The sequence below is a fragment of the Canis lupus genome, chromosome 19 (genome assembly GCF_048164855.1).
Source record: "Canis lupus baileyi chromosome 19, mCanLup2.hap1, whole genome shotgun sequence".
Taxonomy (NCBI): domain Eukaryota; kingdom Metazoa; phylum Chordata; class Mammalia; order Carnivora; family Canidae; genus Canis; species Canis lupus.
This window is the reverse complement of record NC_132856.1, coordinates 25,565,027-25,589,740: the sequence shown is the minus strand read 5'-3', so window position 1 is coordinate 25,589,740 and position 24,714 is coordinate 25,565,027. Positions and strand designations below refer to the sequence as shown.

Below are 24,714 nucleotides of genomic sequence, written 5' to 3'. Positions count from 1 at the left end.
ATAGGAACACAGAAGTGTCTGGACTCCACTGAAGAGCATCAGGGCTCCTGGATCTAAATTCAACTATTTCACATAGCTATGCAGAAGTTTAAAAACCAACCTCTCTAAACCTCTATTTTTTCACCTGCAAAATGAAGAGTGGGGGTGAAGGGCAGAGAGAGAATCTCAAGCCAACTCCCTGCTGAGCGTGGAGCCCAAGGAGGGGCTTGACCTCAAGACCAAGGAGATCAGGACCTGAGTCGAAACCAAGAGTTGGGCCCTTAACCAGCTGAACCACCCAAGCCTTCTGTGCATTTCTTTCAACAAACTACCAGTAGCCTGGCCATGAGAAAAAAATATGAAGGAGAGTCACAGAGGTGACAGACAGATACGCTGACAGTGGAAAATGAAGAGACTGACAAATAATAAAGAAATTGAAGGACAGAAGAAAAGAGAGGTAGAGGAGGGGGGGAGACAGAGGAGGAAGCAGTCAAGCTGTTTTACACAGATGACATTTTATCTTGGAATGTTGAACTTTTTGTGAATTAAGGATTCTTATTATAAGTTCCTCATGATGCAAACAGTAATTAACTCAGTTACCCTCCAAACCCTACATAAATATTTCACAGGTTACTGGGAGAACCCAAGGATGTGATTGACATACAGACTTTGCCCAATGCCTGGCAACAAAGCAGATGACTAATGAATGTAAACTACTATGGGCTTTTTGTCTTACATCCTTTGATTTGGCCCCAAACACTTTTCCAACAACCTATGAGCCTTCACATCTTCTTCCAATAAATGCCACTGTTGTTTGAGCCCCTGTTAAGGGACAATGTACTGGGTACTTTCTGTCTATATCTCTAAGCCTCCCAATAAACCCAGAATTTCGAAATTACTGCCCCCAGTTCATAGTTGAAAACACGAGTTCAAAAGGCAACAAGTGACTTGTTGAGGGGTATGATTTCCAGCCAATGCTTTTTCTATTACACCTTCCAACCTGACCATGAGGGGGATGTAAATGTTATCTTGCTGCCCAGGGCAGTAGCTCATCTGCTAAAGGTGTCGCCAGAAATCAGCTTTGGCCATCAGCCTGGCCAGTCTGTGCCAGCACTGCAATCTTGTCCACTGTAGATCTTTGGTTATAGGCACTGCAACAGAAGAATGTTACCTGTGTCAATGTGTTTGGGAGAGGTTAGGGATTCTTTGCTGCAAAGAAGAGCCCACTTATGGTTTTAAATTAAATATTTAGTTTAATAAAGTGGCACATTTTAAAAAATATGATTTTTTCCATAAGCCTTGAAGTTCAACTTGAAATTCATACCATTCTACTTATAAATTCAGAATTTTAACATTCACTTTCAAGGGAGGGTGGTTATTGATTAAAGTCCAAACAACTCAAGTTAGATACACTAAAATCCCCCTCAGCAATTGGTGTCATTTATGAATTTGAGTTTTTCTGAACATTTGAAACTGAATTTATAAATCAATATATCCATCGTCTTTTCTTTAGCATGTCCCTGGTTTGACCTAACAAGCAAAACCTTCCCTAGTACTAAATTGCACTAGTAATTCCCTGCAAGTTAAAATAAAAGATACAGCATTACAACACTGTTAATAATCTTTGTCAAACACCTTATCTTTCCAGGTGAGACATACAACAGTTATGTCCATCACACAATTAAATACTGGAATTAAACTGGAATCAATGTCGGTTACTTTGTCAAATTCCATTACACATTACAAACATGTCAACTAAGAAAATGTATGTAGATAATTATAAATTGATTAGGATTCACCATATGGGTTTTAGAGATTTTATCTTCTGTTCACTAATTCCAGAACCTTCACAGTCCCTCAACATACCACTTCCACTTCATGGTCAAACTGATTACCAGTGGCCATAACCAAATCACAAGTCTTTAACTTGTGAGGGAGACTGGGAAGGGAGTCTTTCCTCCATGCAGCCATGTACTTCGTGAAAAACTAAGGAGGCCATAGCACCTGAGAACATAGTGTGCTCATGGGATGAAGGGGAAGGTGCATGAAGGTCCTCACAACATGCCTGTCAGAGACCAATACATGGTTACCAAGGTTGGTAGGGAGGTGCCTCACATCAGTGTCTTCTCTGACAGCACCTAAAAACTGAAGATGTTGGGGTGTGTGTGGTATGCAGATAGTATAATTGGGAAATCAGTCACATTGATAGGTTATAGCACACTGATTCAGGAAATAAGTATATAAAATATAAGTGTGAATATATAAGAGGACAATGAGTGTCAGGTTTCTCAATGGGGGAGAAAAGTACTTCTGAACATGGAAAGGTGGGTTGCTAGAAAGAACTCTCTGAGAGATTCAAGGGCAGCCCTGGTGGCTCAGCGGTTTGGTACTGCCTTCAGTCCAGGGCCTGATCCTGGAGACCTGGGATGGAGTCCCATGTCGGGCTCCCTGCATGGGGCCTGCTTCTCCCTCTGCCTGTGTTTCTGCCTCACTCTCTCTCTCTGTGTCTCTCATGAATAAATAAATAAAATCTTTAAAAAAAGAAAGAACTCTGAGATTCAGGATTAAAAGTATTGATATAAACACAATGGTTTTTGTAGACATTGTGTTTATACACATGCAGACAAAGAAATGTTAAGCAAATGTGTACATGTAGAGTAGAATGCATGGACATTTATGCTTTTATCTAGCTGTAGGTGTGTGGACATGTATAAACATATCTATGTATATATACACAACCAACTGTTTCTTCAGATGGCCTAAAAATATAATACCTTAACAATAATGAACACAACCACATGGATGTGTGGTTGGCAAATATGAGAGGAACCTGATTGAGGCAACATCCATGAAGGTCAAGGTTGATGATTTGATGTTAGATGAACATGATATTGGAGGAACATGATATTGGTATAATCTCAGAATACTTCTCCACAAAATTCTAATTAATTACTAGAGGAAAATGTCAAACCTAAGGTGGAGAAACCTGGCAAACACCAGCCTGACCAGTGGAGGGACAGGTCACGCACCTCCTAATATGACCAACTATGAATAGCTGGCTATCTTTGCTATAGCATTTTGACCAAGAATGTAGGACCTGAATTTGGTCACGAAGAGACACTGGACAGACCCAGGCTCAGAGTCAATCTATAGAAGGAAAGGACTGGATGCTTCAAGCAAGGACTTGAAAGGCTGGGAAAGACGAAGGAAATGTTCTGGAGTAGAGGAAATTGGATAGATATGATAACTACATGCAACATATATCCCTGACTTAGATTCTAGTTCAGGACAGAAAAACAGACACTAGTTCAGACAGCTGGTAAAATCTGAATGGGCTTTGTAGATTGGATGGTAAAAGTGCATCAATTCCTGAGTTGGAGGACTAACTGGTGATGATGTAAGAGTTTCCTTGTTTTTGTTTTTGTTTTGTGAAATGCACACACCACAATGTTTAGGGTGATGAGGCACAAGGTCTATAGATTTGCTCTCAAATATTAACAGTTGGGGAACCTGGATAAAAGTGATCTGGGAGTTGTTTTCATGGTAATTGGAATTCTCCATAATTTGAAATTATTTCAAAATAAAGTATCAAATAAAAAAAATTCAGCATTATATCATTAAGGAAGAAAAGGAGCTCTGATAATTGAGAGAGAGAGAGAGAGAGAGAGAGAGAAAGCTCTTGCTTCTACTGCTCAGGCCACAAATCATACTACCATATCTGCATGTCATTCTTGGCTTTGTTCAACTGTACAGTCATAACCCTTCTTTCTCACTGTCTCTGCCCTAGCTGTTCGCCTTAACAACTTCATTTCCTTTCCTCTGGTCCATCCATGAGATTTCCAACCTGCCTTGTGTCCAAACCAGTCTGAGTTACCACAGGAAACACATTTGAGAATAGATAACAAAGTGTTTCTAACACCACAGTACTCACACAGCACTTAAGGGTTTCTCCACATAATCCTACCATGAGGCAGAAATTGATAAGAAGGAGAGTAACGGAAGTAAAACTCCCAAGAAACCTGAAGAACAAACATAATACCCAGGCAATGTAGGGAGCATGAGACAGCACAAATTGTAGAAGATGAAAGAGAAATGAGAGCAGGTTTCTGAAATATACCCTTACAGCACCTTTATAGGATGCACAAAGACCATCCACCATTACCTCAAAGACCTATCTGGACTGGTATTAATCCAAAAAGTTTGGTCAATGAGTCTCTCAACTACAATTCTAGACATAGCCCTTACAAGTATCAGTTAGGTTTGCAGACCTATCACATCTAGAAAAAAGAATAAAGACCAGGAAAAAATTTCCTTCCTAGTTTCATATCCATGGATTCTGTCCTGAATGACCTAGTAGCCATTTTAATTCTGCTCTAACATCAAGTCATGCCAAAGAGCGATTGTGCCTGATGCCTATAATGAAGAGAGTATGATTATTAATTTTAAAAATGAGCAGTTTTGTCTTTTTTACATCAAACTTAGAGTCCATGAACATTTATTGAAATCCTATCACTCTGTGCCTTGAACACCAAGATGTTCACTCAGGAACATCTCACTGAGTAAGGAGACAGGTAAACTAACACATTTCATTCAAAAAGCACATATGACATCAAATTGTTCACCATTTCTAGGTTTACCAAATGAAGTATCAGACCTAAAGTTAGATTTTTGCTTTAACTTATTCTGTTTTATTTTTTTAAAGATTTATGTTAGAAAGAACATAAGCAAGAGAGGCAGAGGAGAGGGAGAGAATCCTAAACAGACTCCATGCTGAGCCCGGAGCTCAATGTGAGGCTTGATCTTACAACCCTGAGATCACAATCTGAGCCAAAACCAAGAGTTGCACACTTAAACTAACTGTCCCAGCCAGGCACCCCAACTTATTCTGTGTTAAAACTGGGAACGAGGGATGCCTGAGTGGCTCAGTGTTGAGCATCTACCTCTGGCTCAGGACATGATCCCAGAGTTCTCGGATGGAGTCCCACATCAGGCTCTCTGCAGGGAGCCTGCTTTTCCCTCTGCCTGTGTCTTTGTCTCTCTCTCTCTCTCTCTGTGTCTCTCATGAATAAATAAATAAAATATTTTAAAAAATAAAATAGGGAACAAAATCAGGGAAACTGCACATAAGCTAGCTGTGGACTGCATCATTTAAATACATTGAGCTGTGTGTGATATGTTACTTAAGTTAGTGGTTCCATGGTTCATGGCTGAGCTTTGTCAGGATCACTTGTAGTGCTTCTTCATAATTTGGAAATCCACAACTGATGATTCAAAATCCCAGGAATTAGATTCAGAAGTCACTGTTTATAAGAGTTCCTCAGCGAATTTTGATGGTGTAGCCAAGGTTGCGAACTTTTCTTTTTTTTTCTTTTTTTTTTTTAAGGTTGAGAACTTCTGATTTAAATTAACTGTCACTGGGATGCCTGGGTAGCTCAGTGGTTGATCATACCTGAGTGGTATGATCCTGGGGGTCCTGGGATCGAATCCCACGTCGGGCTCCCCATGGGGAGCCTGCTCCTCCCTTTGCCTATGTCTCTGCCTCTCTCTCATGAGTAAATAAATTAAATATTTAAAATAAAATAAAATAAATTAACTGTCACTAATTCTACCATGAGTGACCTTCGCATACTACAACATTAGTTGGCAAAATAAAAATCAGTCTCATGGCTGTGAAATTCTAAGACTTCTGATTAATTCATCTGAATATGATTAAACTGCTTCTCTCTACCATGGGTTTGTGGACGGTGAGCAACTGAAATGTTTGCCACCATATTCATTATTAATGCTATTCCTTTCCCAAGCCTGTCCCTTTGACCTCTCTTTATCCCTCCTGGTCTCCTATACAAGTTTATGGTTACTTGTTATGTGCAATTACATCACGCTGTGTATGAGGACACCCCACAAGCTGCTAGCTATATTAACTTAATAATAGATTTCAGGGTGTGATTTCCAATTAATTTCATTTTCCATATGCACATACAGCTCCATGGGAAGCCAGAATTATAGAGTAGCCATATGGTGCCTCATAAGTAACAATTAAAACTAATTTTCTATTCTTTGACACTAAAAAAAAAAAAAAAAAAATCACATGGTTTAAATGCCACAGAGAAAATTGAAACTTCAACAGCATCTGATGCTCTCTAGAAAGAAGATGTCCCACTTTTCTTCACATTTTGGTCCTGATACTCCAGCTTCTAGCTTGGCAGTGGTTGGGTGAGGGCTGAGATCCCACCTGGCTTTTAGCATACTCATTTTCCTCGTGGCTGTTAAACTGGTGAAATGTCTTTGAGCGGGTATGAGAAAATGCTGGGCTTTCTCCTTCATAGTGGTGAGCAGGGCTGAAAGAAGAGCTTCCTTTTGCAACAGATGATTTCTGGTAATAGAACTTTTCTACTGACCCATTTCCAAAAGGCAGTGTCTGAAACAACACTACAAGCTGCCCAAGTGAAGAGAGAAAATAAGCAGTCTCATTGAAAGCATGTCATGTTTTTCAAGGACTGAACATAATTGTTCGAGGCTGGGGAGGGCTGTGGGGAAAACCGCTCCCCCTGGATTGTCTGACTAGTGGGTTAACTGGACGGATGGTCCTTTTACACTCATCATAGGGTATGAATCTTTCAATTTCCAAGGGTCCGGTTTTGGTAGATTCATCACTTGAAATGTTAAAAAAAAAAAAAAAAGCAAAACATATCGATACTCAATTCAGGATAAACAATGTGATGGAAAAAAATGCTCCATTTTATTAGATTTTCACAATTTTCAACTCTAAACTTGTCAAGTTTTTATGTGATAGCAAATATCATAGTGTAGATCTACTCTAAAAAACACCTTAACTGTTTTGCTGAAAACATGACTAAATCTCATTATATTTTATGAACCCCCTCTATGGCTAATATATGCAGGCAAGAGTCTCAGACACACATGGGGGGTTAAGCAAGAGGTCAGAAATCTCTTCAGATTCTTATATGAGTGAGTGAAAAATAAAAACCTGCATGTTTTTTTTTGCCAGGAAAAAGAAAGTGTCAGAGGTAACACTTGGTGAAATCATTATCAAACATTTCACCAATAAAAACTGTAATGTTGTAATGACTATTGACAGATGAATGGATAAAAATGTGAGATATATATATATATATATATATATATACATACACACACATATATACACATACATACACACAGAGGAATATTACTCAGCCATCAAAAAATGAAATCTTGCCATTTGCAATGACATGGAAGGAACTAGAGGGTATTATGCTAAGCAAAATAAGTCAATCAGAGAAAGACAATTATTGTACGATTTCACTCATATGTGGAATTTAAAAAACAAACCAGAGGAACATAGGAGAAGAGAGCAAAAAATAAAACCAGATGAAATCAAAGAGGGAGACAAACTGTAAAAGACTCTTACAGTCTCTGTTTAATTGTAGGAAACAAACTGAGGGTTACTGGAGGGAAGAGGGGTAGGGGATGGGGTAGCTGGTGACAGGCATTGAGGAAGGCACCTGATTAATGAGCACTGGGTGTTATATGCAACTGATGAATCACTGAACTCTATCTCTGAAACTAATAATATACTCTTTGTTAATTAATTGAATTTAAATAAAATAAAATTTTAAAAACTATAATGGCTGTAAAAAAGAAAAATTCTGAGTCTGTGGGTTGAATTGTGTCCCCTAAAAACTCATATATTGAAGTTCTGATCTCCCAGTAACTCAGAAAGTGATCATGGCAGATGTAAGTCATTAAAATAAGCCCTAATGCAATATGAATGGTATTCTTATAAAAAGGGAACGTCTAGAGACAGACACAAACACAGAGGAATGCCAGGTCAAGAGGAAGGCAGGGACTGAGGTGATGGTTGCACAAGCCAAGGAATGCCAGCAAACCACCAGAAGCTAGGAGAGAGGCAGTGTGCAAGGTCTCCTACACAGCCTCAGAGGGAATCAATCCTGCCCATACCAGACTTCTAACCTCTAGGACTGGGACACCACAGATTTCTGTTTTTAAGTCATTTGATCTGTAGTACTATTACAGCAGCTCTAGAAAACTAACACAGTCTACGCAGGGAAGGTAAATAAACAAGACAGCTGAGTGAGTTCAGGCCCTAACTCTCCGATCCTTCAGCTCTGTGACCTTGGGCAAGAGATTTCTCTAGATTTCCTCTCCCAGACAACAATGTGATAACAATAACCTTCTCACAGCAATGTGGCAAGGGCAATACAGAGTCTCAGCATACAGGTTAACTGCCCTGTACCCCCATACCACCAAACCCTGCCCCTAGAGGAAGCTCAGCCTCTAAAAGTATGCAGAGATCTCAGGTCATTTTTCTAGCACATCCTTCTTAGCAGCTTAATATTAACACAGCTGTATTATTTTGCTCATCTAGAATGTCAGGCTTCTAACCCTGCCAGATGCTTGGAGAACATTTAAAACAAATTTCTCTTTGATAGCTAACTTTATTTTCTATAGGGAGCAACACAACCCTCCCAGACATTTAGCATTATATTCACTCTTTTATTCCCAGAGCTACTTGCATCTTGTTTTAATGACTCCTACAAACTTACTGAGCAAAAGTACTGTAATAAGCATTTTGTCTGTTATTTTTCTGTAGTGAAGAGTTAATGACCACTAAACATATCAGTAATTTACACTTATGTTTGTGGACACTGATGATCACAAAGAAAATGAAGAGGGTTGTTTTGATATCTTTAGCTCTGTTGCACTAATTTTTAATTAAATATTGCCAACACTGAGTATTACATGCAGTATTCCACGCTAAGCAAATATTAATGCTCTCAACAACTACCAAAAAAAAAATCCTTTCTTGGGATGCCTGGGTGGTTCAGTCAGCTAAGCATCTGCCTTCAGCTCGGGTCGTGATCTTGGGTTCCTGGGATTGAGCCCCACGTTGTGCTCCCTGCTTAGCAGGGCATCTGCTTCTCCCTCTCCCTCTGTGTCTACTCCCTGCTCCTGCTCTCTCTCTCAAATAAATAAAAAATCTTTAACAACAACAACAAAAATTTCCTCTTATCTGAGAAAAGAATAACAAAAAACTTGGCAGCTGCAACATGCTATCTACACACTAACTAAACAAAAATGAGCTAGAAGATTCTATGCATATTCAAGTTTCCAGTGAAAATAAATATTTGGAAAAACAAACATTTGATCACATACTTCTCCCCTCAACATTCAATCATCATCCAATCATTCCCTCTCAGTTTCTCTTCCCCCCTCACACTATTCCCATGCCCTCCAAGAAAATGATTAAAAAACAAAAATTCTTAGAGTTTCACTTTTCAATGGTGCATACTCAAAACTGAGATGAAATGAAACAGCTGTGAGTATGATGTGCATCCTAGATTTTTGTGCTCCCGTCACTATTAGTTTAAAATGCAGACAAATACACATATGATACACATTGTGTAAACAAATCTAATGGTAGTCTGCTACCACATTACATTAGGAGTTTCCAAAACCCAGCCTTTCACTTTTGAAGTTATCAGTCAACCATGAAGCTTACAGATCACAAAGTTAGGCCCAAAGACTAGGCCAGACCAACATTTGGTTTCCTCCAAACTTTTGGCTCCCTTCCCCCTGCTTCCATTCCTTAAAAAAAAAAAAAATTATCAGAGAAATGAGAGATGAAGAGCTATTGCTCATTTACAGCCACCAATCGCCCCTGCAAAATGCCTCCTGCAGGGCAGATGACTGGAACACATTTTCATTGTGAACTCTTCCTTATGTAATCTGCCCTCGAAGTGGTCTCCCTGCATGCTTGCCCTATATCTGAGAGCCCCAAGTTCCCCAATTTACATATTCTTTAGCAAAACAGTACCCTAATTTTATGTACACATAATAAAGAAGTAGTATGATGTTAATGATCAAGAACATGGCAAATTACATATATTTTCTCACTATCAATTTCCTAGTACATAAGACAGAGAAACATCTCTCATCTCATATGGTTGTAGAAGAATCAAAATGTGCCTGTATAAACTGCCCTAACAAAACATCTGGCACAAAGTAAGTGCTCAGGTGGTTCCTACTATTCCTATTAATAGTATTCTTATTAAGGTTAAAAAGTTTGATTCATGCAAACATTAGTAGGCTGTATATGTATATACATCTATGAAAAATATATATTTAAATACTATGATTTCTAAAATGTATAAATATATAACTTATACTTTATTATTCTTAAAAAGATTTTTTTTTTTTTTACAGATTTTATTTATTTGAGAGAGACAGTGAGCAAGAGAGATAGCATAAGCCTGGGGAGAAGCAGTGGGAGATGGAGGAGCAGATGCCTCGATGTGGGACTCAATCCTAGGACCCTGGGATCATGATGTGGGACTCAATCCTAGGACTCTGGGATTATGACTTGAGCTGAAGGCATATGCTTAAATGACTAAGCCATCCAGTGTCTTATTTATTTGTTTGAGAAAGAGAGAGCCAGAGGGGGAATAAAGTTATTTTTTTAAGATTCATTTATTTATCTGAGGGACAGAGAAAGAACATGAAATGGGTGGGGAACAGAGGGAGACAAAGACAATATCAAACATACTCCCTGCTGAGCATGGAGCCCCACATGGGGCTTGGTCCCACAATCGTGAGATCATGACCTGAGCAGAAATCAAGAGTGGAACACCTAACTGACTGAGTCACCCAGGCACCTCCTATACTTGATTAATTATTAATTGAATTCAAGCAAATTCCACATTCAATATAATTTATAATATATATAATTTATACTTCATTATCTTAAACTTATTTTTATTAGTTTATTATTTATAATCATAATTATACTTCATAATATGTAAAATAAATTTCATCACATGCATTCTCTGATAAATCACTCAATACCACAAAAACAGACTGGAAATGTGTTGGGTATCTGGGGATACCAGATAGGCTCCCAAGAGCCTAGGTCAGAAATCACTGTATCAGGGAACAGTTTTTGGAATTCTGTTGTGAACAGTGAAGAAGACTGCGGTATTGCAGGGAGAACCAAGCCTCTTCTACTTTGAGTGAATTGGGTCATCTGTAAAATGCTCTCTTGTTCCTGACTCCTTGAATTTCAAGTCCTCAGTTACCTTAGGACAGTATTTTTGCACCGTTAACAAGAACAGCTGAGGAGACGGGTTCTGCAGAGATGCTTAAGTTAGTATGGTATATCCACAAACTGGGATGAATGAAGTTCCCTATATAATGAACTCTAAGATACTATTCAGTGGAAAACCACAAGGTATGGAACAGAATGTACAATACATTACTTGCTAAGCTGACCAAGCCTCATCAAAGTTCTTAAGGGACCTATATTTGAACTATTAGTGATTGCTAGAAAAGAAGAAAGGTACTAGATATCCCTGAAGTCCTCTTCTGCCAATTAATTAATGTATATGTGAAAGAATAAAGGGGGAAAAATAAAGTTTAAAAACTTCAAGATGTTTTTCACTCTAGAAAAATTAACCATATTTGCAATAGCAATGTAATCTGAGCAATCTAACATACTCTTTCTTTTTGTAAATAGAGCAGGCTCCCCACATGGGAAGTAAGCAGTCTCCATTTTGTTGGATAGTTTTCTTTCCCTTGGAAGGTTACATCTGAAGAGTTAGATCCTAGCATATACACTTATTTGAGCTGATTTACGGAGCTCACTGAATGATGAGTGGTTTCTTTTCTTCTACAATGTTTATTTCATATGTGAATTTGATTTAGATTTCCAGAAACCTATAAAGCAGTCTACTGAAATAGGGGAGGAAGTAAGCCAGGGCAGCATACTACAATGGTTAAACTGGATGGAAACCGAATGCCACAATTATAATCTCTATGCTCACCACTATAATGGACAAGAGTTCCTAAAGGAAATACTTTTTCCTGGGTGCTTCACATGCCTGTGTTATTATGTGGTTTAGAATCTATACAAAACACTTGGAGCTTGAAATCCTACTACTCTAGTCTGAGAAAAATCTCATAATTTTGTAAAAAAGTCAGTGACATAAACATACAATGTTATTTGTAATCTTAGAACTGCACTTCTCCTCCGCAGTGAAAATAAAATGTACCTTGTGTTGTGATAGCATTTTTATTCTTCCACTGGATTTTTTAAAGTAATGAAGCAGATATGAGATTTTCAATCTGTGGCATACGAAAATCAAACTAGTAGGCAATTCTTGGTCACCTAACAAAATCAATGAATACTTAAGGATAATTTTGAGAGGAATGCATTATTAAATACATGTGCTATGCGTCAGGCACTGTACTAGGTGCTGGGGATACTGAAGTAAATTAACAGGGTCCTTGCCTTCACTGGGCTTATGTCTAGGAAGGGAAAAAGTCATCTACAGATTATTTCATAAACTACTTGATGCAGTCATATATATATATACTCTAAATAAAATCTTCCTGATTTATGAAGAATAGTAATAAAAACTCTACTGAATATGGCATAGTTTTCTTTTTAATAAATGTATAGTGGCATTACAGGATGGCCTGGAGGTTTCTGTGTAAAATCCAGTTACTTTATGGATTTTAGTCTTATCCCAACTCTGCAATCCAGTATTAGCTATTAAAATACAAATGTGCCATGTGTTTAAAAATGTAATACCTTTCAACCAGTCACTGTTTTGAATCCAAACCATATAATATTGGCTACAAATAAATTGCTTCCATAATCTGTCAGTGTGAGAAATGCCACTGTCCCTGAAAAGCCTTCCTAACTCCCCAGGTAAGGTTTGTAAGCTGTCTGTCCCCATAACTTACCTATATTTCTACTACTGTGTTTATCACACTGTACTAGAGTTATTGGTCACCTTCAGTAACCTGTGAACTCTCTGTGTGCATGAACTATGTTTCATTCATCATGTATCATAAACACTCTCCCCAGTGCCTGGCACACTGCAACTGCTCCATACAGCTGAATGCATCTGTGAAATGGGGTGAGCTCAGCACTACAAGGCAGCTGTCTCCCAAAGTCGCAGAGTATATTCACTGTTTAAATTGGAAATGCCCAAAAACTCTTGTCCATCTCAGAAGCCTGCCATATCTGAATATCATTCTTTCCTCTTTGATTTATTGTGTTGTACTCTATTCCAGTTACTGTGGTGGCAACCCAGCCTAATCAGAGAGAGCACAGGACAGTGGAAGGGATTGGACTCACATGTCCAATTAAGACAAGATTTAAAAAAAAAAAAAAAAGACAAGATTTTATACTCAAAGACAAGCATTTGCAGAAGGATGCTTAAGCATCAGGCAGTTGATAAGCCTTTTCTGTGAACTCTTGGTTCTTTGAAGATGGTGAAAATTCCAGTGTATCTTTGGCCTTATAAAGTTATACCTTTAACTTCTCAGGTTGTAAATTTAGAATAAATATAGAAAAATGGTTAAGTCATTCTTATTCATCAAATAAATTTGTTTTAATACAATTATTGCAATTTTATTTGGGGTAATATTTACATGAGAAAATTTTCATCTACTATATTAATGTAAAACAGCAGACTACAACTATATAAAGTATGATCTCACTTTATAAAGTATGATCTCAATTTTGTGAAATAAAGCTATGTAAAAATAGTTAATATATATATTTTCACATAGGAAAAATCAAATAGATGAGTTTTACTTTCTTCTTTATAATTCCCTCTCATTTCAACTTTTCTACTATGACCACACATTACTTATAGAAGTTCTGAAAACAATGCACTTATTTTCTAAAATTAAAAAGCATATTTTCTTCCCAGAATAGTGGATTTTGCAAAGCAAAAACTCCTCCACTATCTTCCACTAATAATACAGTTTCTATTTTTTAATTGAATTGTGTTCATTAAAAACACATATACCAGAAGTAAAGAGAAACCATTATGTTTTTCTCCAAGCAAATAAAATTAACTTCTAAGAAATTTAAAAGATCTAATTATCTAGGATTTTAAAGATTAATGATTACCTTTATAATTATGGATGTGTTCCATTCTCCATTTTTAATGCTTCATAACTGCAGTATGTTTAACCTCCTTTGGAAGGGAGGGGGGAAAATCACTGGAAATTAACACAATATTTTTAAAGGTAAGATATGCTGCATTTTAGTATGGTGGAACTTCTTATATGAAAAATCTCAAGACTAAAACAGGAATCTGAAAACATTTTGGCAATCTTTTTATTCTGTTCACTCTTCTTTCCAATGTCACAGAAGAAAACTCAAGTCTCTGCCAATTTATTCCATTTGGAAAGAGGCTGCTTAAAGTCCACCAGAGAAACAGAGCCTAAATCAGAAGTCCCACCTTGCCCTCTGTTGAGACTGTCAGCTTTTCTTTTTGATCTTTCTTCACACCTGAAGTACATAAAATTGATTTTTTCCCCCTAGAAGAACCAAAGTAGAGGAGGGGCAATGTTTTATTAAAAGGTTCTTCATTCATTCAGCATAAACCATCTTCTTTACTTATATACAAAGAGAATCTGTCTCTTTGTTCTTCAGAAAATGTTTTCAGGCACTATCACTCTAGAAAGTTATTTCAATTGTATGTAACCCCAAAAAGATATGGAGAGGAAAGAAAAGGTGGAGATGACAACCCTATTAACTGTCTCAGCAAAGAATAAAGATGGGATTTGATTAGCTCTCTCAAGAAGCATTGGTAGAAATAAAACACTGCCAAAATGTAAAACACAGGCACTATGGAGGCCAGTCTTACGTGACTTTTGTTGCTCCTAAGTGGTAGGCCACGATGGCGAAAGAACTGTGGTATTACAGTCACTGAACATTTTTCAATTTAAGAAAAATTCACTGTTGAGCTTAAATGTGCCAAAGAAAAGGGGATTCACCTTTACACAAAAGGCAACAGAATAAGGAAAATCTGATATCCTGCAAATGAGGAAAGAGTGATGGGTGTGGTTTTCAACCAAATGGTGAGACCCAGCTGGCTCTAACTCTGAAGGAAGAGCATTAAATCAATTTTAAAGTATAAAGTAAGGAAAGGATGAAAAATAAGTAGAAGACTAAAAAGCAATATGATTCTTTGATCCCATATAAGCCTGAGATTCCACAGCAACATAGAACAAGACAAATGAGAGAAAATGTGAGAAAGCAAAGGCTTTCCATCCTGGTCTTAAAGAAAACTTAAGAGACTTCTTTAAAAAAAAAAAAAAAAAAAAGATTTTATTTTTTGAGACCAGTTTTAGGTGCAGAGCAAAACTGAGCAGAAGGTACATTTCCCATATATCCCAACTCCCATGCACAGCCAGCCTCCCCTATTTTCAACATCCCCCACCAGAGGGTACCATTGGTATAACTGAGGAACCTACAATGACAAAATAATCACCTAAAGTCCACACACTTTACATTACGATTCACTCTTGGTGGTACAGCCTATGGGTTTGGTCATGTATCCATCATTACAGAATCACAAATAGTTTCACTGCCCTAAAAATCCTCTGTCCTCTGCCTACTTATCCCTCCCCTGCCACAAACTCCCAGCAACCAATGATCTTCCTACTGTCTCCACAATTTTGACTTTTCTGTAACGAAAGTTACATAGTTGGAATCAAACAGATTGTAGCCTTTTCAGACTGGTTTCTTTCACTTGCTAATATGGATTTGTTTCTTCCAGGTCTTTTCATGGCTTGATATCTCCTTTCTTTTTAGTGCTAAAAAATATCCCATTGTCTGGATGTTGCAGTTTATTTATCCATTCACCTATTGAAGGATGTCTTGGTTGCTTCCAAGTTTTGTCAAGTATGAGTAAACCTGCTATAAACATCTGTGTGCAAGTTTTTGTGTGGACAAGTGAATTGTTTTTTAAAGAAAACTCACAAATATTTTCTGAACACAAACTATGAATCCTTCAAATTATCTTGCCTCATTCTTCCAGGGGTACGAAGCTTTTAAAAGTAAATATTAAAAGCTCTCAGAACAAATTTAGAGCTATTTGGAGAAAACATTCCGAAATCTAAGCCAAGATTATTTATGGAGGTTAAAACTACATTAGAAATATATTTTGGGATGATGACTACACTGATGAACTTTTCAATTATGACCCCCATTCTATCTAGAACCCTGAAATTCTCAAGCTTACCAAAGCAAATGCATTAATTCTTTCCTTTTAAAATTCATTAATTCAATAATTTCTTACAAGATATGAGGCAACAAAAATTACCAAAAAATCCCCCAGAATATTCCAGATCAAATTTCTAAAATCTTAGAACATAATCTCTCTAGCAATTACAGAATTTACTGTTTATTACAACTATTTGATGATTATACTAGTTTGATGTAACTATTTGCACAGATCTGTTTCCCCAACTTGACTGTAAACTGTAAGAATATGAGGATCAAGCAGGACTTACTATTTCTCTTTCTGGATATACAGATTCAAATCATATTTACTTTGGAAGAGGTGAGGCTGCTATGCAGAGCTGAGGGAGCAACACTGTTGCCCTCTTTGGGCAAAGAAGGAAAGGCTGTCATCCCAGTGGTCTCAGAGGACAGAGTATCATCAAAACAAACAAAATCCATTATTCCCTCAGCTTTAAAATCTAACAGAATTTGTTTTAAACTTGCTTGGAACATGTGACCTCTTTCCTCATTCTGATTTCTCACTTTTGGAATAGAAATTTCTATCCTATGCCTGTCCCCACATTGTACTGTGGTAACAGGTCACTTGTCTGGTTTTGCAGGTTCACAGGTGGAGAGGAATTCTTCTTCAAGATGAATCACACTCAGTCTCACTCATGGCTGATTTATATATTTAGATAAGATTTTACAATTGGTGCTGGAATGGTTCAATACATTTGGGGCTGTTTGGATGGGATGAGAATAGTTTACATGCAAGAAGGACATAAATTGAAGCAAGGGGAGACTAGAAGATGGAATATCATTGGCTAAATTATGTTGCTCCCCTCAATACATATGTTGAAGTCCCAATGAGGTAAATGAAGTAACTGGGGTGGAGCCCTATCCATCATAATTGGTGTCCTGATAAGAAGAGGGAGACACGAGGGATGGATGGGCACAGAAAAAAAAGACAATGGGAGGACACAGAGGAAAGACCCTCATCTGCAAGCCAAGGAGAGAGGCCTCAGACTGAAATGAACCCTGATGACACCTAGATCTTGGAATTCTAGCCTCTAGAACTGTAAGAAATATATTTCTTTTAAGCCACCATGACTGTTTATATATTTAATTATATATAGTAAACTGAGATGCCTCCCATATACATTATCCCTGAATTGTTACTAGCTGAGGATACATGCCATGTTCCATCAACTACAAGTGAGCACCTGTTCTTTTCTCAGGAATTGTATAATAAAGAACATGGCCATGTCCAAAGAGTAGTCTGGACTTTGCCCTCAACTTCTAAAGTAATTATGTCATTACTGATAGAGAGCATCTTTGTTTAGGGCAGAGAGAAAATACCTCTAATACTTCTTCTACCTACTTGAAACATTTAACCATGATTTTCTTCTCAGTGCACAAGGGCACACAGTCCTAATTTGCCTGGTAATTGCAATGGTTACAAGGTCAGGGCAATATTGTCCCTCACAGAATATATGGCAACGTATGGACACATTTTTTGTGGTCTCAACTAAGCACTGCTCCCAGCATATGGTGAGTAGAGGCCAAGGATGCTGCTGAGCACTGCATGATGCAAAGGACAGCCCTATAACAAAAAATTGCTGACCCAAAGTATAAATAGTGTAAAGTTTAAGAAACCCTGCATTACTTGACCATCGCTGGGTGAGCATCTGGATCCGACATGACGTCTCTAGAAAGAGTAGGAGATAGGACCCTGAATTCTCAGGGGGCAATGTTCAAATGCCACATCCACAAAAAAAAAAACACATTTATTTGACACTGAGCAAAAACGGCATCCAAACCTCTGCCCTCAATTTTCCCAATTGTAAAATGAAATGAATAATAGAATTTATTCCACAGGACTGTTTACAGGAAAAATAAAATCACACAATAAAATCAGTCAGCAAAACATCTGGACCAAAGTGAGCACTAGCTGAATATTCACTCCATGCCACTTAATTTTCCTTGCATAATGAAAACCATTTTTAAAAAAATTTTTTTGCACTGACTGGAACACTGGTAAAAACAGGTTCACAAATCAGCTTTTCTTGATTTGTTGCAGAACAGATAGATGACTCCTTGATGTCATATATCTGAGCTGCCAACGAATTAGATATTTCTTTCTATGAATAATTTGTCTTCTGTACAAATAGGCATTTTCTCTTTTTCCTTATCATCACCACACATGGTTGTTTTTGTGCATGTCCATTTTCTACAAAGAAACAAAGTTTATGTCACACATGAGAGTTATGATAGAAGCAATGACAAAAGACAATAAACCAAGCAATCCTGAGCTGGCACTAATGGGCAGTCCACGAACAACAAATTCCTCCAGTATGACCCATCTCCCAAAAGATTACAAAGCCCCAGTATTTGAAATTATTCAGGTCATAGACCCATCTATGCATGTTATACCTGTGAACAGAAAAGCTTTAATATTTTTCTTTTATATCTGTGTCTTCTACCACTTTCTATCCATATGAATTCCTCATGCAAAGGACATAACTTTCCCTCTCACACCCCAAAATCTATCATATGGCATGCTGTATGTGTTAATTCACATCTCTTAGATGGATGGGAGAACAGATGGACAGATGGCCAAATGGATGAAAAAGTATAACAGCAACTGGAGGAACAAATAAAAGAATGAATAAATGAATAATTAAAATGGTTCTTTCTTTAGCTTATAAATAGCAGTACTACCAATTTTTGCTTGAACTTACACAAAATTAAAATATGAGTGTTCTTACAATATATACACAGGACATAACTATTCGACAACAGAACTTGGTTTACAGCCATACTCTGAACAAGGAATAAATGTACTCTCCCTCTTCCTGTGAATGATACAACCCAGAGCAGTAAAACAGGCTTGACTCTTGCTTAAGAATAAGCTACTTTCCATTTTGCAGCACAGGAGTACATACTCCAGATCAAAACACCTAGGAATATAGCAATATTCATACTTAATGGAAATATCCTACTTAATCAATCTCACTGGGCAAAAATCAAAGTGCTAGCATGCCTGTGTGCCTTTCTGAAGGCTGTATACGAGATTCTATGTCCTTTCCCACGTAGGTTATTAACAGAATTCAGTTCCTGGAGTTGTCGTAAATACCTATTTATTTACTGACTATCAGCTGAAAGTTGTTTCCAGGTTCTAGAGACCACATACCTTCCTTGGCTGGTGACTGCCTTCCTTCATCTTCAAAGCCAGGAACAGTGGGTCAAAGTCCCTATCATACTCAAGTGTGTATTTCCTCCTTTCTTCATCTCATATCTCTGACCTACTTCACTTTCAAGTACTTCTATGATTAAACTGAGCCCACCCAAAAGCCCAGAATACTCCCCATCTCAGCATTCATATGTAACTGTATCTGCAAAATTCCCTTTACCATAGAAAGCAAGACAGTCATAGATTCTGGGGCTTAGAACATAGACATCTTTGGGGGTTATTTTTCTGTTTGCTGCATGATATAAATATAGATATATACATGAACGGAACAGAATTGAGAATCCAGAAGTAAATCCTTATACTTACAATCAATTGATTTCTGACAAAAGTGACAAGCCAATTCACTGGGGGAAGCATAGCTTGCTTAAAAATGATTCAACAACAAACACAAAAAGATTTAACTTAGACCCTCAAATTATACCATATATTAAAACAGACTCAAAGAGGATCATAGACTTAAATGTAAATGCTAAAAGTAATAAAGTCTTTAGAAGAAAATATAAGAGAAAATCTTTGAGGCCTGATTATGGTGAAAAACTTCTTAGATATGACATCCAAAACACACAGTTCAAAAAAAGAAAAAAAATTGTTAAGTTGAACCTCATTAAAATTCTAAACCTCTGCACTTCAAACAGCAACATTAGAAAAATGAAATGGCCATCAATAGTCTGGGAGAAAAAAAATTGCAAAACACATATCCAGCAAAGGACTTGGCTCCATAATTTATAAATAACACTGACAACTCAATAATAAGACAAAATTCAATAAAAAAAACTGGGCCAAAGATATGACCACTTTACCAAAGATTTTAGATGAATGGCTAATAAGCGCATGAAAAGATGCACAACATCATGTCAGTAGTAAAATGCAAATGAAAACCACAATGAACTACCATTCCATACTTCCTAGAATAACTATACTATAAAAGACAGAAAATAACAAATACTGGTGTGGATACAAAGAAAATGGAAAACTCCTGCATTGCTGACAGAAATGTAAAATAGTACACACTACTCTGGGAAACAGTCTGGTAGTTTCTCAAAAAGTTAAACACAGTTACCCCTATGATTCAACAGTCCCAATACTAAGTATCTACCCAAGAGTAATGGAAAAATGTCAACACAAAGACCTTAATGTGAATATTCCTAGCAGCGTTATTAACAATGGCCACCAATTGGAAACAATCTATATGTCCACCAACTGGTGAATGGACAAACAAAATGCAGTTACTATGCACTCAATGGAACAAAATTCAGTGGTATAGAGGACACAACTACTGATAGATGCTGTCAGGGATGAACCTCAAAAACATGCTAACCAAAAGAAGCTAGACATGAAAGGCCACACATCATATGACTCTATGTATATGAAATGTCCAGAAGAGGCAAACTTAGAGGCAAAAAATAGATTAGGGGTCACCTATAGCTGGGAGTGGGAATAAGAATTAACCATAAACGGCAGTAGGGATCTTATTGGGGAAGGAAGGATGAAAACTTATGATGATGGTTGCACAACTCAACAAAGTTACTAAAAATCATCAAACTGTACACCTGAAATGAGTAAACAATGTTTTGCAAAACATTTCTCCATAAAGTTGCTTTAATAACAATCTATAAAAACAAAATACAGCCATGAAATCCATGAGAAGTATCCTAGTATGAAGCATCTGATCTTGGAAAATTATCAAAATTATACCACTAACAACAAATTTAAGGATTAAAAAAACACTTAATTTCATCCAGACACATATGAAGAAAATGAATGACATAAAGTCAGCTGTCTAATGGATTCTGGGTAGCTGTTCTCTGTTCTACAATGAACTCAACTACAAAAATAGAGCTTTCCCATCATGGCACTCTACACATGAAATACAGGAATATCCATGAAGAGGGCTTAACTGGGTCTCCCTCCACTTCCATGGACATCTGAGCCCTAAAAACTTACCCTGGCTTTCTAGATAACCACACTGATTGGATATAGTGGAAAAGACATGTTTCCTTGCTATTTTGACACCAATTTGTATGAATATGTTATAACTATGTAAACATAATTATTCCCCAATCAACAGAGTGGTGAACAGAGGATAGAACTCAACATAGGCTCCCCAAGAAATCTTAACCAAGTCTTATCTGTGGGATAAGTGGCATTGAGTTTTCAGAGAAGTTGTTCATTCATAACCCAGAGACCCTCTTTAAAGGCAAAGACAAACTACACTATGATATAATTTGCATAAAGTAAAATACAGTAACATTTCACATGGGCCAGTAAACAATCTGTACAATTTTTACATAAAAAGGTAGACTTAGGAAAGTGTCCTGATTCAGAACCGAACAGTTTTAAGAAGTATTTCCCATTCACAAATGTGTTGAAACATTCTTCTCTTTAAATAGCAAATAGATAGATGAATTTAGATAAACATATTTAAATTCCCAGAGCAATCTTGAGGAGCTGCAACCATTTGGGAAAATGTCAAGAACACCCTCTGCTTGAGAAAACTGCTCTGCTATGCAAGATGGAGATTATTTCAAGGAAAATAGAAACCTTCTCAGAGAACCTTATTGAGTATCACATTTTCCCCAACTGTTGATTTTAGAGAATTTCACTTGAGAGTTATTTCCACTCTGCCAACTAAATATAAATATCTCAGGCCAAATGGATTAGGGAGAAAAAGGAAGTAAGTGGAGAAGACAGAAAATACTACAGGTTCACTTGACTCATAGCTTGAACACTTCAATTCTCACTGAGAATTGGTAACAAAATTGTTCAAATGACTTTTACTATTGATACCAAAACAGTGATTTAAAACAAAAAAAATCTCAAAATGGATTAGCAACCAGAGTGTAAACAACTCTACAGGTTAACCTGACCACGCTGGACAGGATAAGTAGAGAATCAAGTTCAACTACAGCAGTTAAAAATAAAGTTCATTTTGCAATAAAAAGAAGCCGTTGAGAAGAGAATCACAAATTCTATGAGAAAATTAAAGAAGAGTCATAAAAAAAAACCATGCTGAGCTTAAAATAAACAAGCAATACTTCTCGGAGATATCTAAAATCATGTTAGAGTCATAAATAAAAGGATTTTTAAGAATACAATCCATGCTCTTTAAAAAGTTAAGATTGAGAGAACACAGTCGGGTTAAGTCTTAAGTAGAATTATGAGCTGTTAAAAAAAAGGGGGGGATCAAAGAAAGTGAAAAAAAGATACAGAAAGCAATGACATATGAGAAGAAAATATGCTTTAAATATTACCGTTTCACAGCTACTAAATGCTAAATGAAAGACATCTGGTTACTATAATGCAGAGACTTAAAATGTGGTGGCATTTTAACCAGTAGAGATCTTTCTTACAGAATCATTTTTTATAATGCTCTGGACAAAAATCTGACAGCCTCAGAAGCAATCTCAACTGGATCTTCCTCTTCCAGTAATGGTAGGACTCTTCAATGTCTAATTAAGTATTATACAACCAGGACAGCCAGGTACAGCTCTGTTCCAAAAGCCACCTTACAGTCTAGCCAGCCATTATACTAGATATTTTATATGTATTCATTCTTTCAATTTTATCTTACTAGGTAATAGAATCAATCTCCATTTGTCCAAAGATCTAAAGGCTAAGAAGAGGGAAGGAGACTCACCTTAGTTTTTAATCTTAAGAACTTTAGGAGGAAGTGGAAGGAGTATCATACACTTTCAACCAATTGAAGAGAGCTTGGTGAAAGTGACTGGGGTGGGGGAAGGGTAGGGGGTTGTTTTGTATCTTCTTTTTTCTGTATGATTCTCTCTCTGATTTGGTCACAAAATAACATCTTAAAGTCTACCGCTTAAAAAACATCACATGGCTACTTTTCATTGAAATGACTGATTATAGGGTACCTAAGTGGCCCAGTCAGCTAAGCATCTGCCTTCAGCTCAGGTCATGATCTCAGGGTCCTGAGACTGAGCCCTGTGTTAGGCTCCCTGCTCAGCGGGGAGTCTGCTTCTTCCTCTCTATCTCTCTGCTCATTTGCTCGCTCTCTCTCTCTCTAATAAAATCTTTAAACAAAAAAAGATGATTAATTATACATTGCATAATAAATAGTATAAGTTGATTAATATAGTCAACACAGTAATACAGATTTCATATATTTCATATGTATATAAATAATTTAAGTCTAACTTAAATATATGCAATTTATATATATCTATAAAATATAAACTGTATTTTTTTTTAATTTTTATTTATTTATGATAGTCACAGAGAGAGAGAGAGAGAGGCAGAGACACAGGCAGAGGGAGAAGCAGGCTCCATGCACCGGGAGCCTGACGTGGGATTCGATCCCGGGTCTCCAGGATCGCGCCCTGGGCCAAAGGCAGGCGCTAAACCACTGCGCCACCCAGGGATCCCTATATATCTATAAAATATAAAAGGCTATTTTGTACCTAAGAGGTAAAGAAATTGATAAAATTTATTTATGAGGAATCAAGGTTTATGTCTGCTGAATTTGTCTGGTTACCTAATAAATATTTAGAGAAAATAATGATAAAAATATATGTTTTCAAAATGCCTTAGATTGACTTATTTGAAAAATAGCAGCAGGTTTTGTTTTTTTTGTTTTTTTTTTTTTTTTATGATAGGCACGCAGTGAGAGAGAGAGAGAGGCAGAGACACAGGCAGAGGGAGAAGCAGGCTCCATGCACCGGGAGCCTGACGTGGGATTCGATCCCGGGTCTCCAGGATCGCGCCCTGGGCCAAAGGCAGGCGCCAAACCGCTGCGCCACCCAGGGATCCCAATAGCAGCAGGTTTTTAAAGAAGTATATGCCAAGTATATTCTGTATTTTAGGGTAGAATCTCTAGTAAGCTAGGATGAGAGGGACAGGGCAGAGAGGCAGGCAGGAAGAAAAGGAATACAAAGTAGTATGTTGTTGCCAATGTGGCCAGGGCTTTCGCAGAGAGCACAGCTGGTTTGTTGGTCCTGGAAGATGGGATGTCACCAGAGAGGCCATAGGAACCACTGTGTCTAGGAACAACTGATGAGGTAGGAGACAGGATGAAGATGGGAAGGAAAGGCACACAAGGAATTTATAGCTTCAGGGTTTCTGTGTTTTGTCTCCTTTTTTCACAGGTCAAAATTTCACAAAAATTAATGAGAGAAACCCGACCCTCAGAAAGTCTGATGTGGTTCAGCTTGGGCCTCAGAGGGGACAGAAGGTACCCCCCATGCTTGCAAGGGAGGGAAGCCACAGAGGAGACCATGGCTCTACAAGAGGGTCCAGAAGCCCCTGGCTAAACTGTGGTTCATTCCAAAGGCTAAAATTTTACATCATGAAATCAAAAATTTTCTCAAAAAAGTAGTAATCATAAATTTCAGTATGTTATAGGTAATATCAGAATTTATATTAAAATAAAGATGACAATAAAATAGTTTCACTTCCTCATTAACAAATCTTTTTA

The 24,714-nt window shown here is 37.3% G+C and overlaps 1 protein-coding gene across 3 annotated transcripts in view; it reads right to left on the bottom strand.

The window, feature by feature from the left end:
- Positions 1-24,714, bottom strand: part of SUCLG2 (succinate-CoA ligase GDP-forming subunit beta) — a 254,132-nt gene that overhangs the window by 142,521 nt on the left and 86,897 nt on the right. Inside the window, exon 1 of one of the 3 annotated variants that reach the window (XM_072785457.1) lies at positions 13,925-13,964. The exons of the other annotated variants lie outside the window; for them this stretch is intronic. Coding sequence (XP_072641558.1) covers positions 13,925-13,949 — 25 coding nt within the window. The 5' untranslated portion in view covers positions 13,950-13,964. Of the gene's footprint in view, positions 1-13,924; positions 13,965-24,714 lie in introns of those variants that run through there. 3 annotated transcript variants of the gene reach the window in all.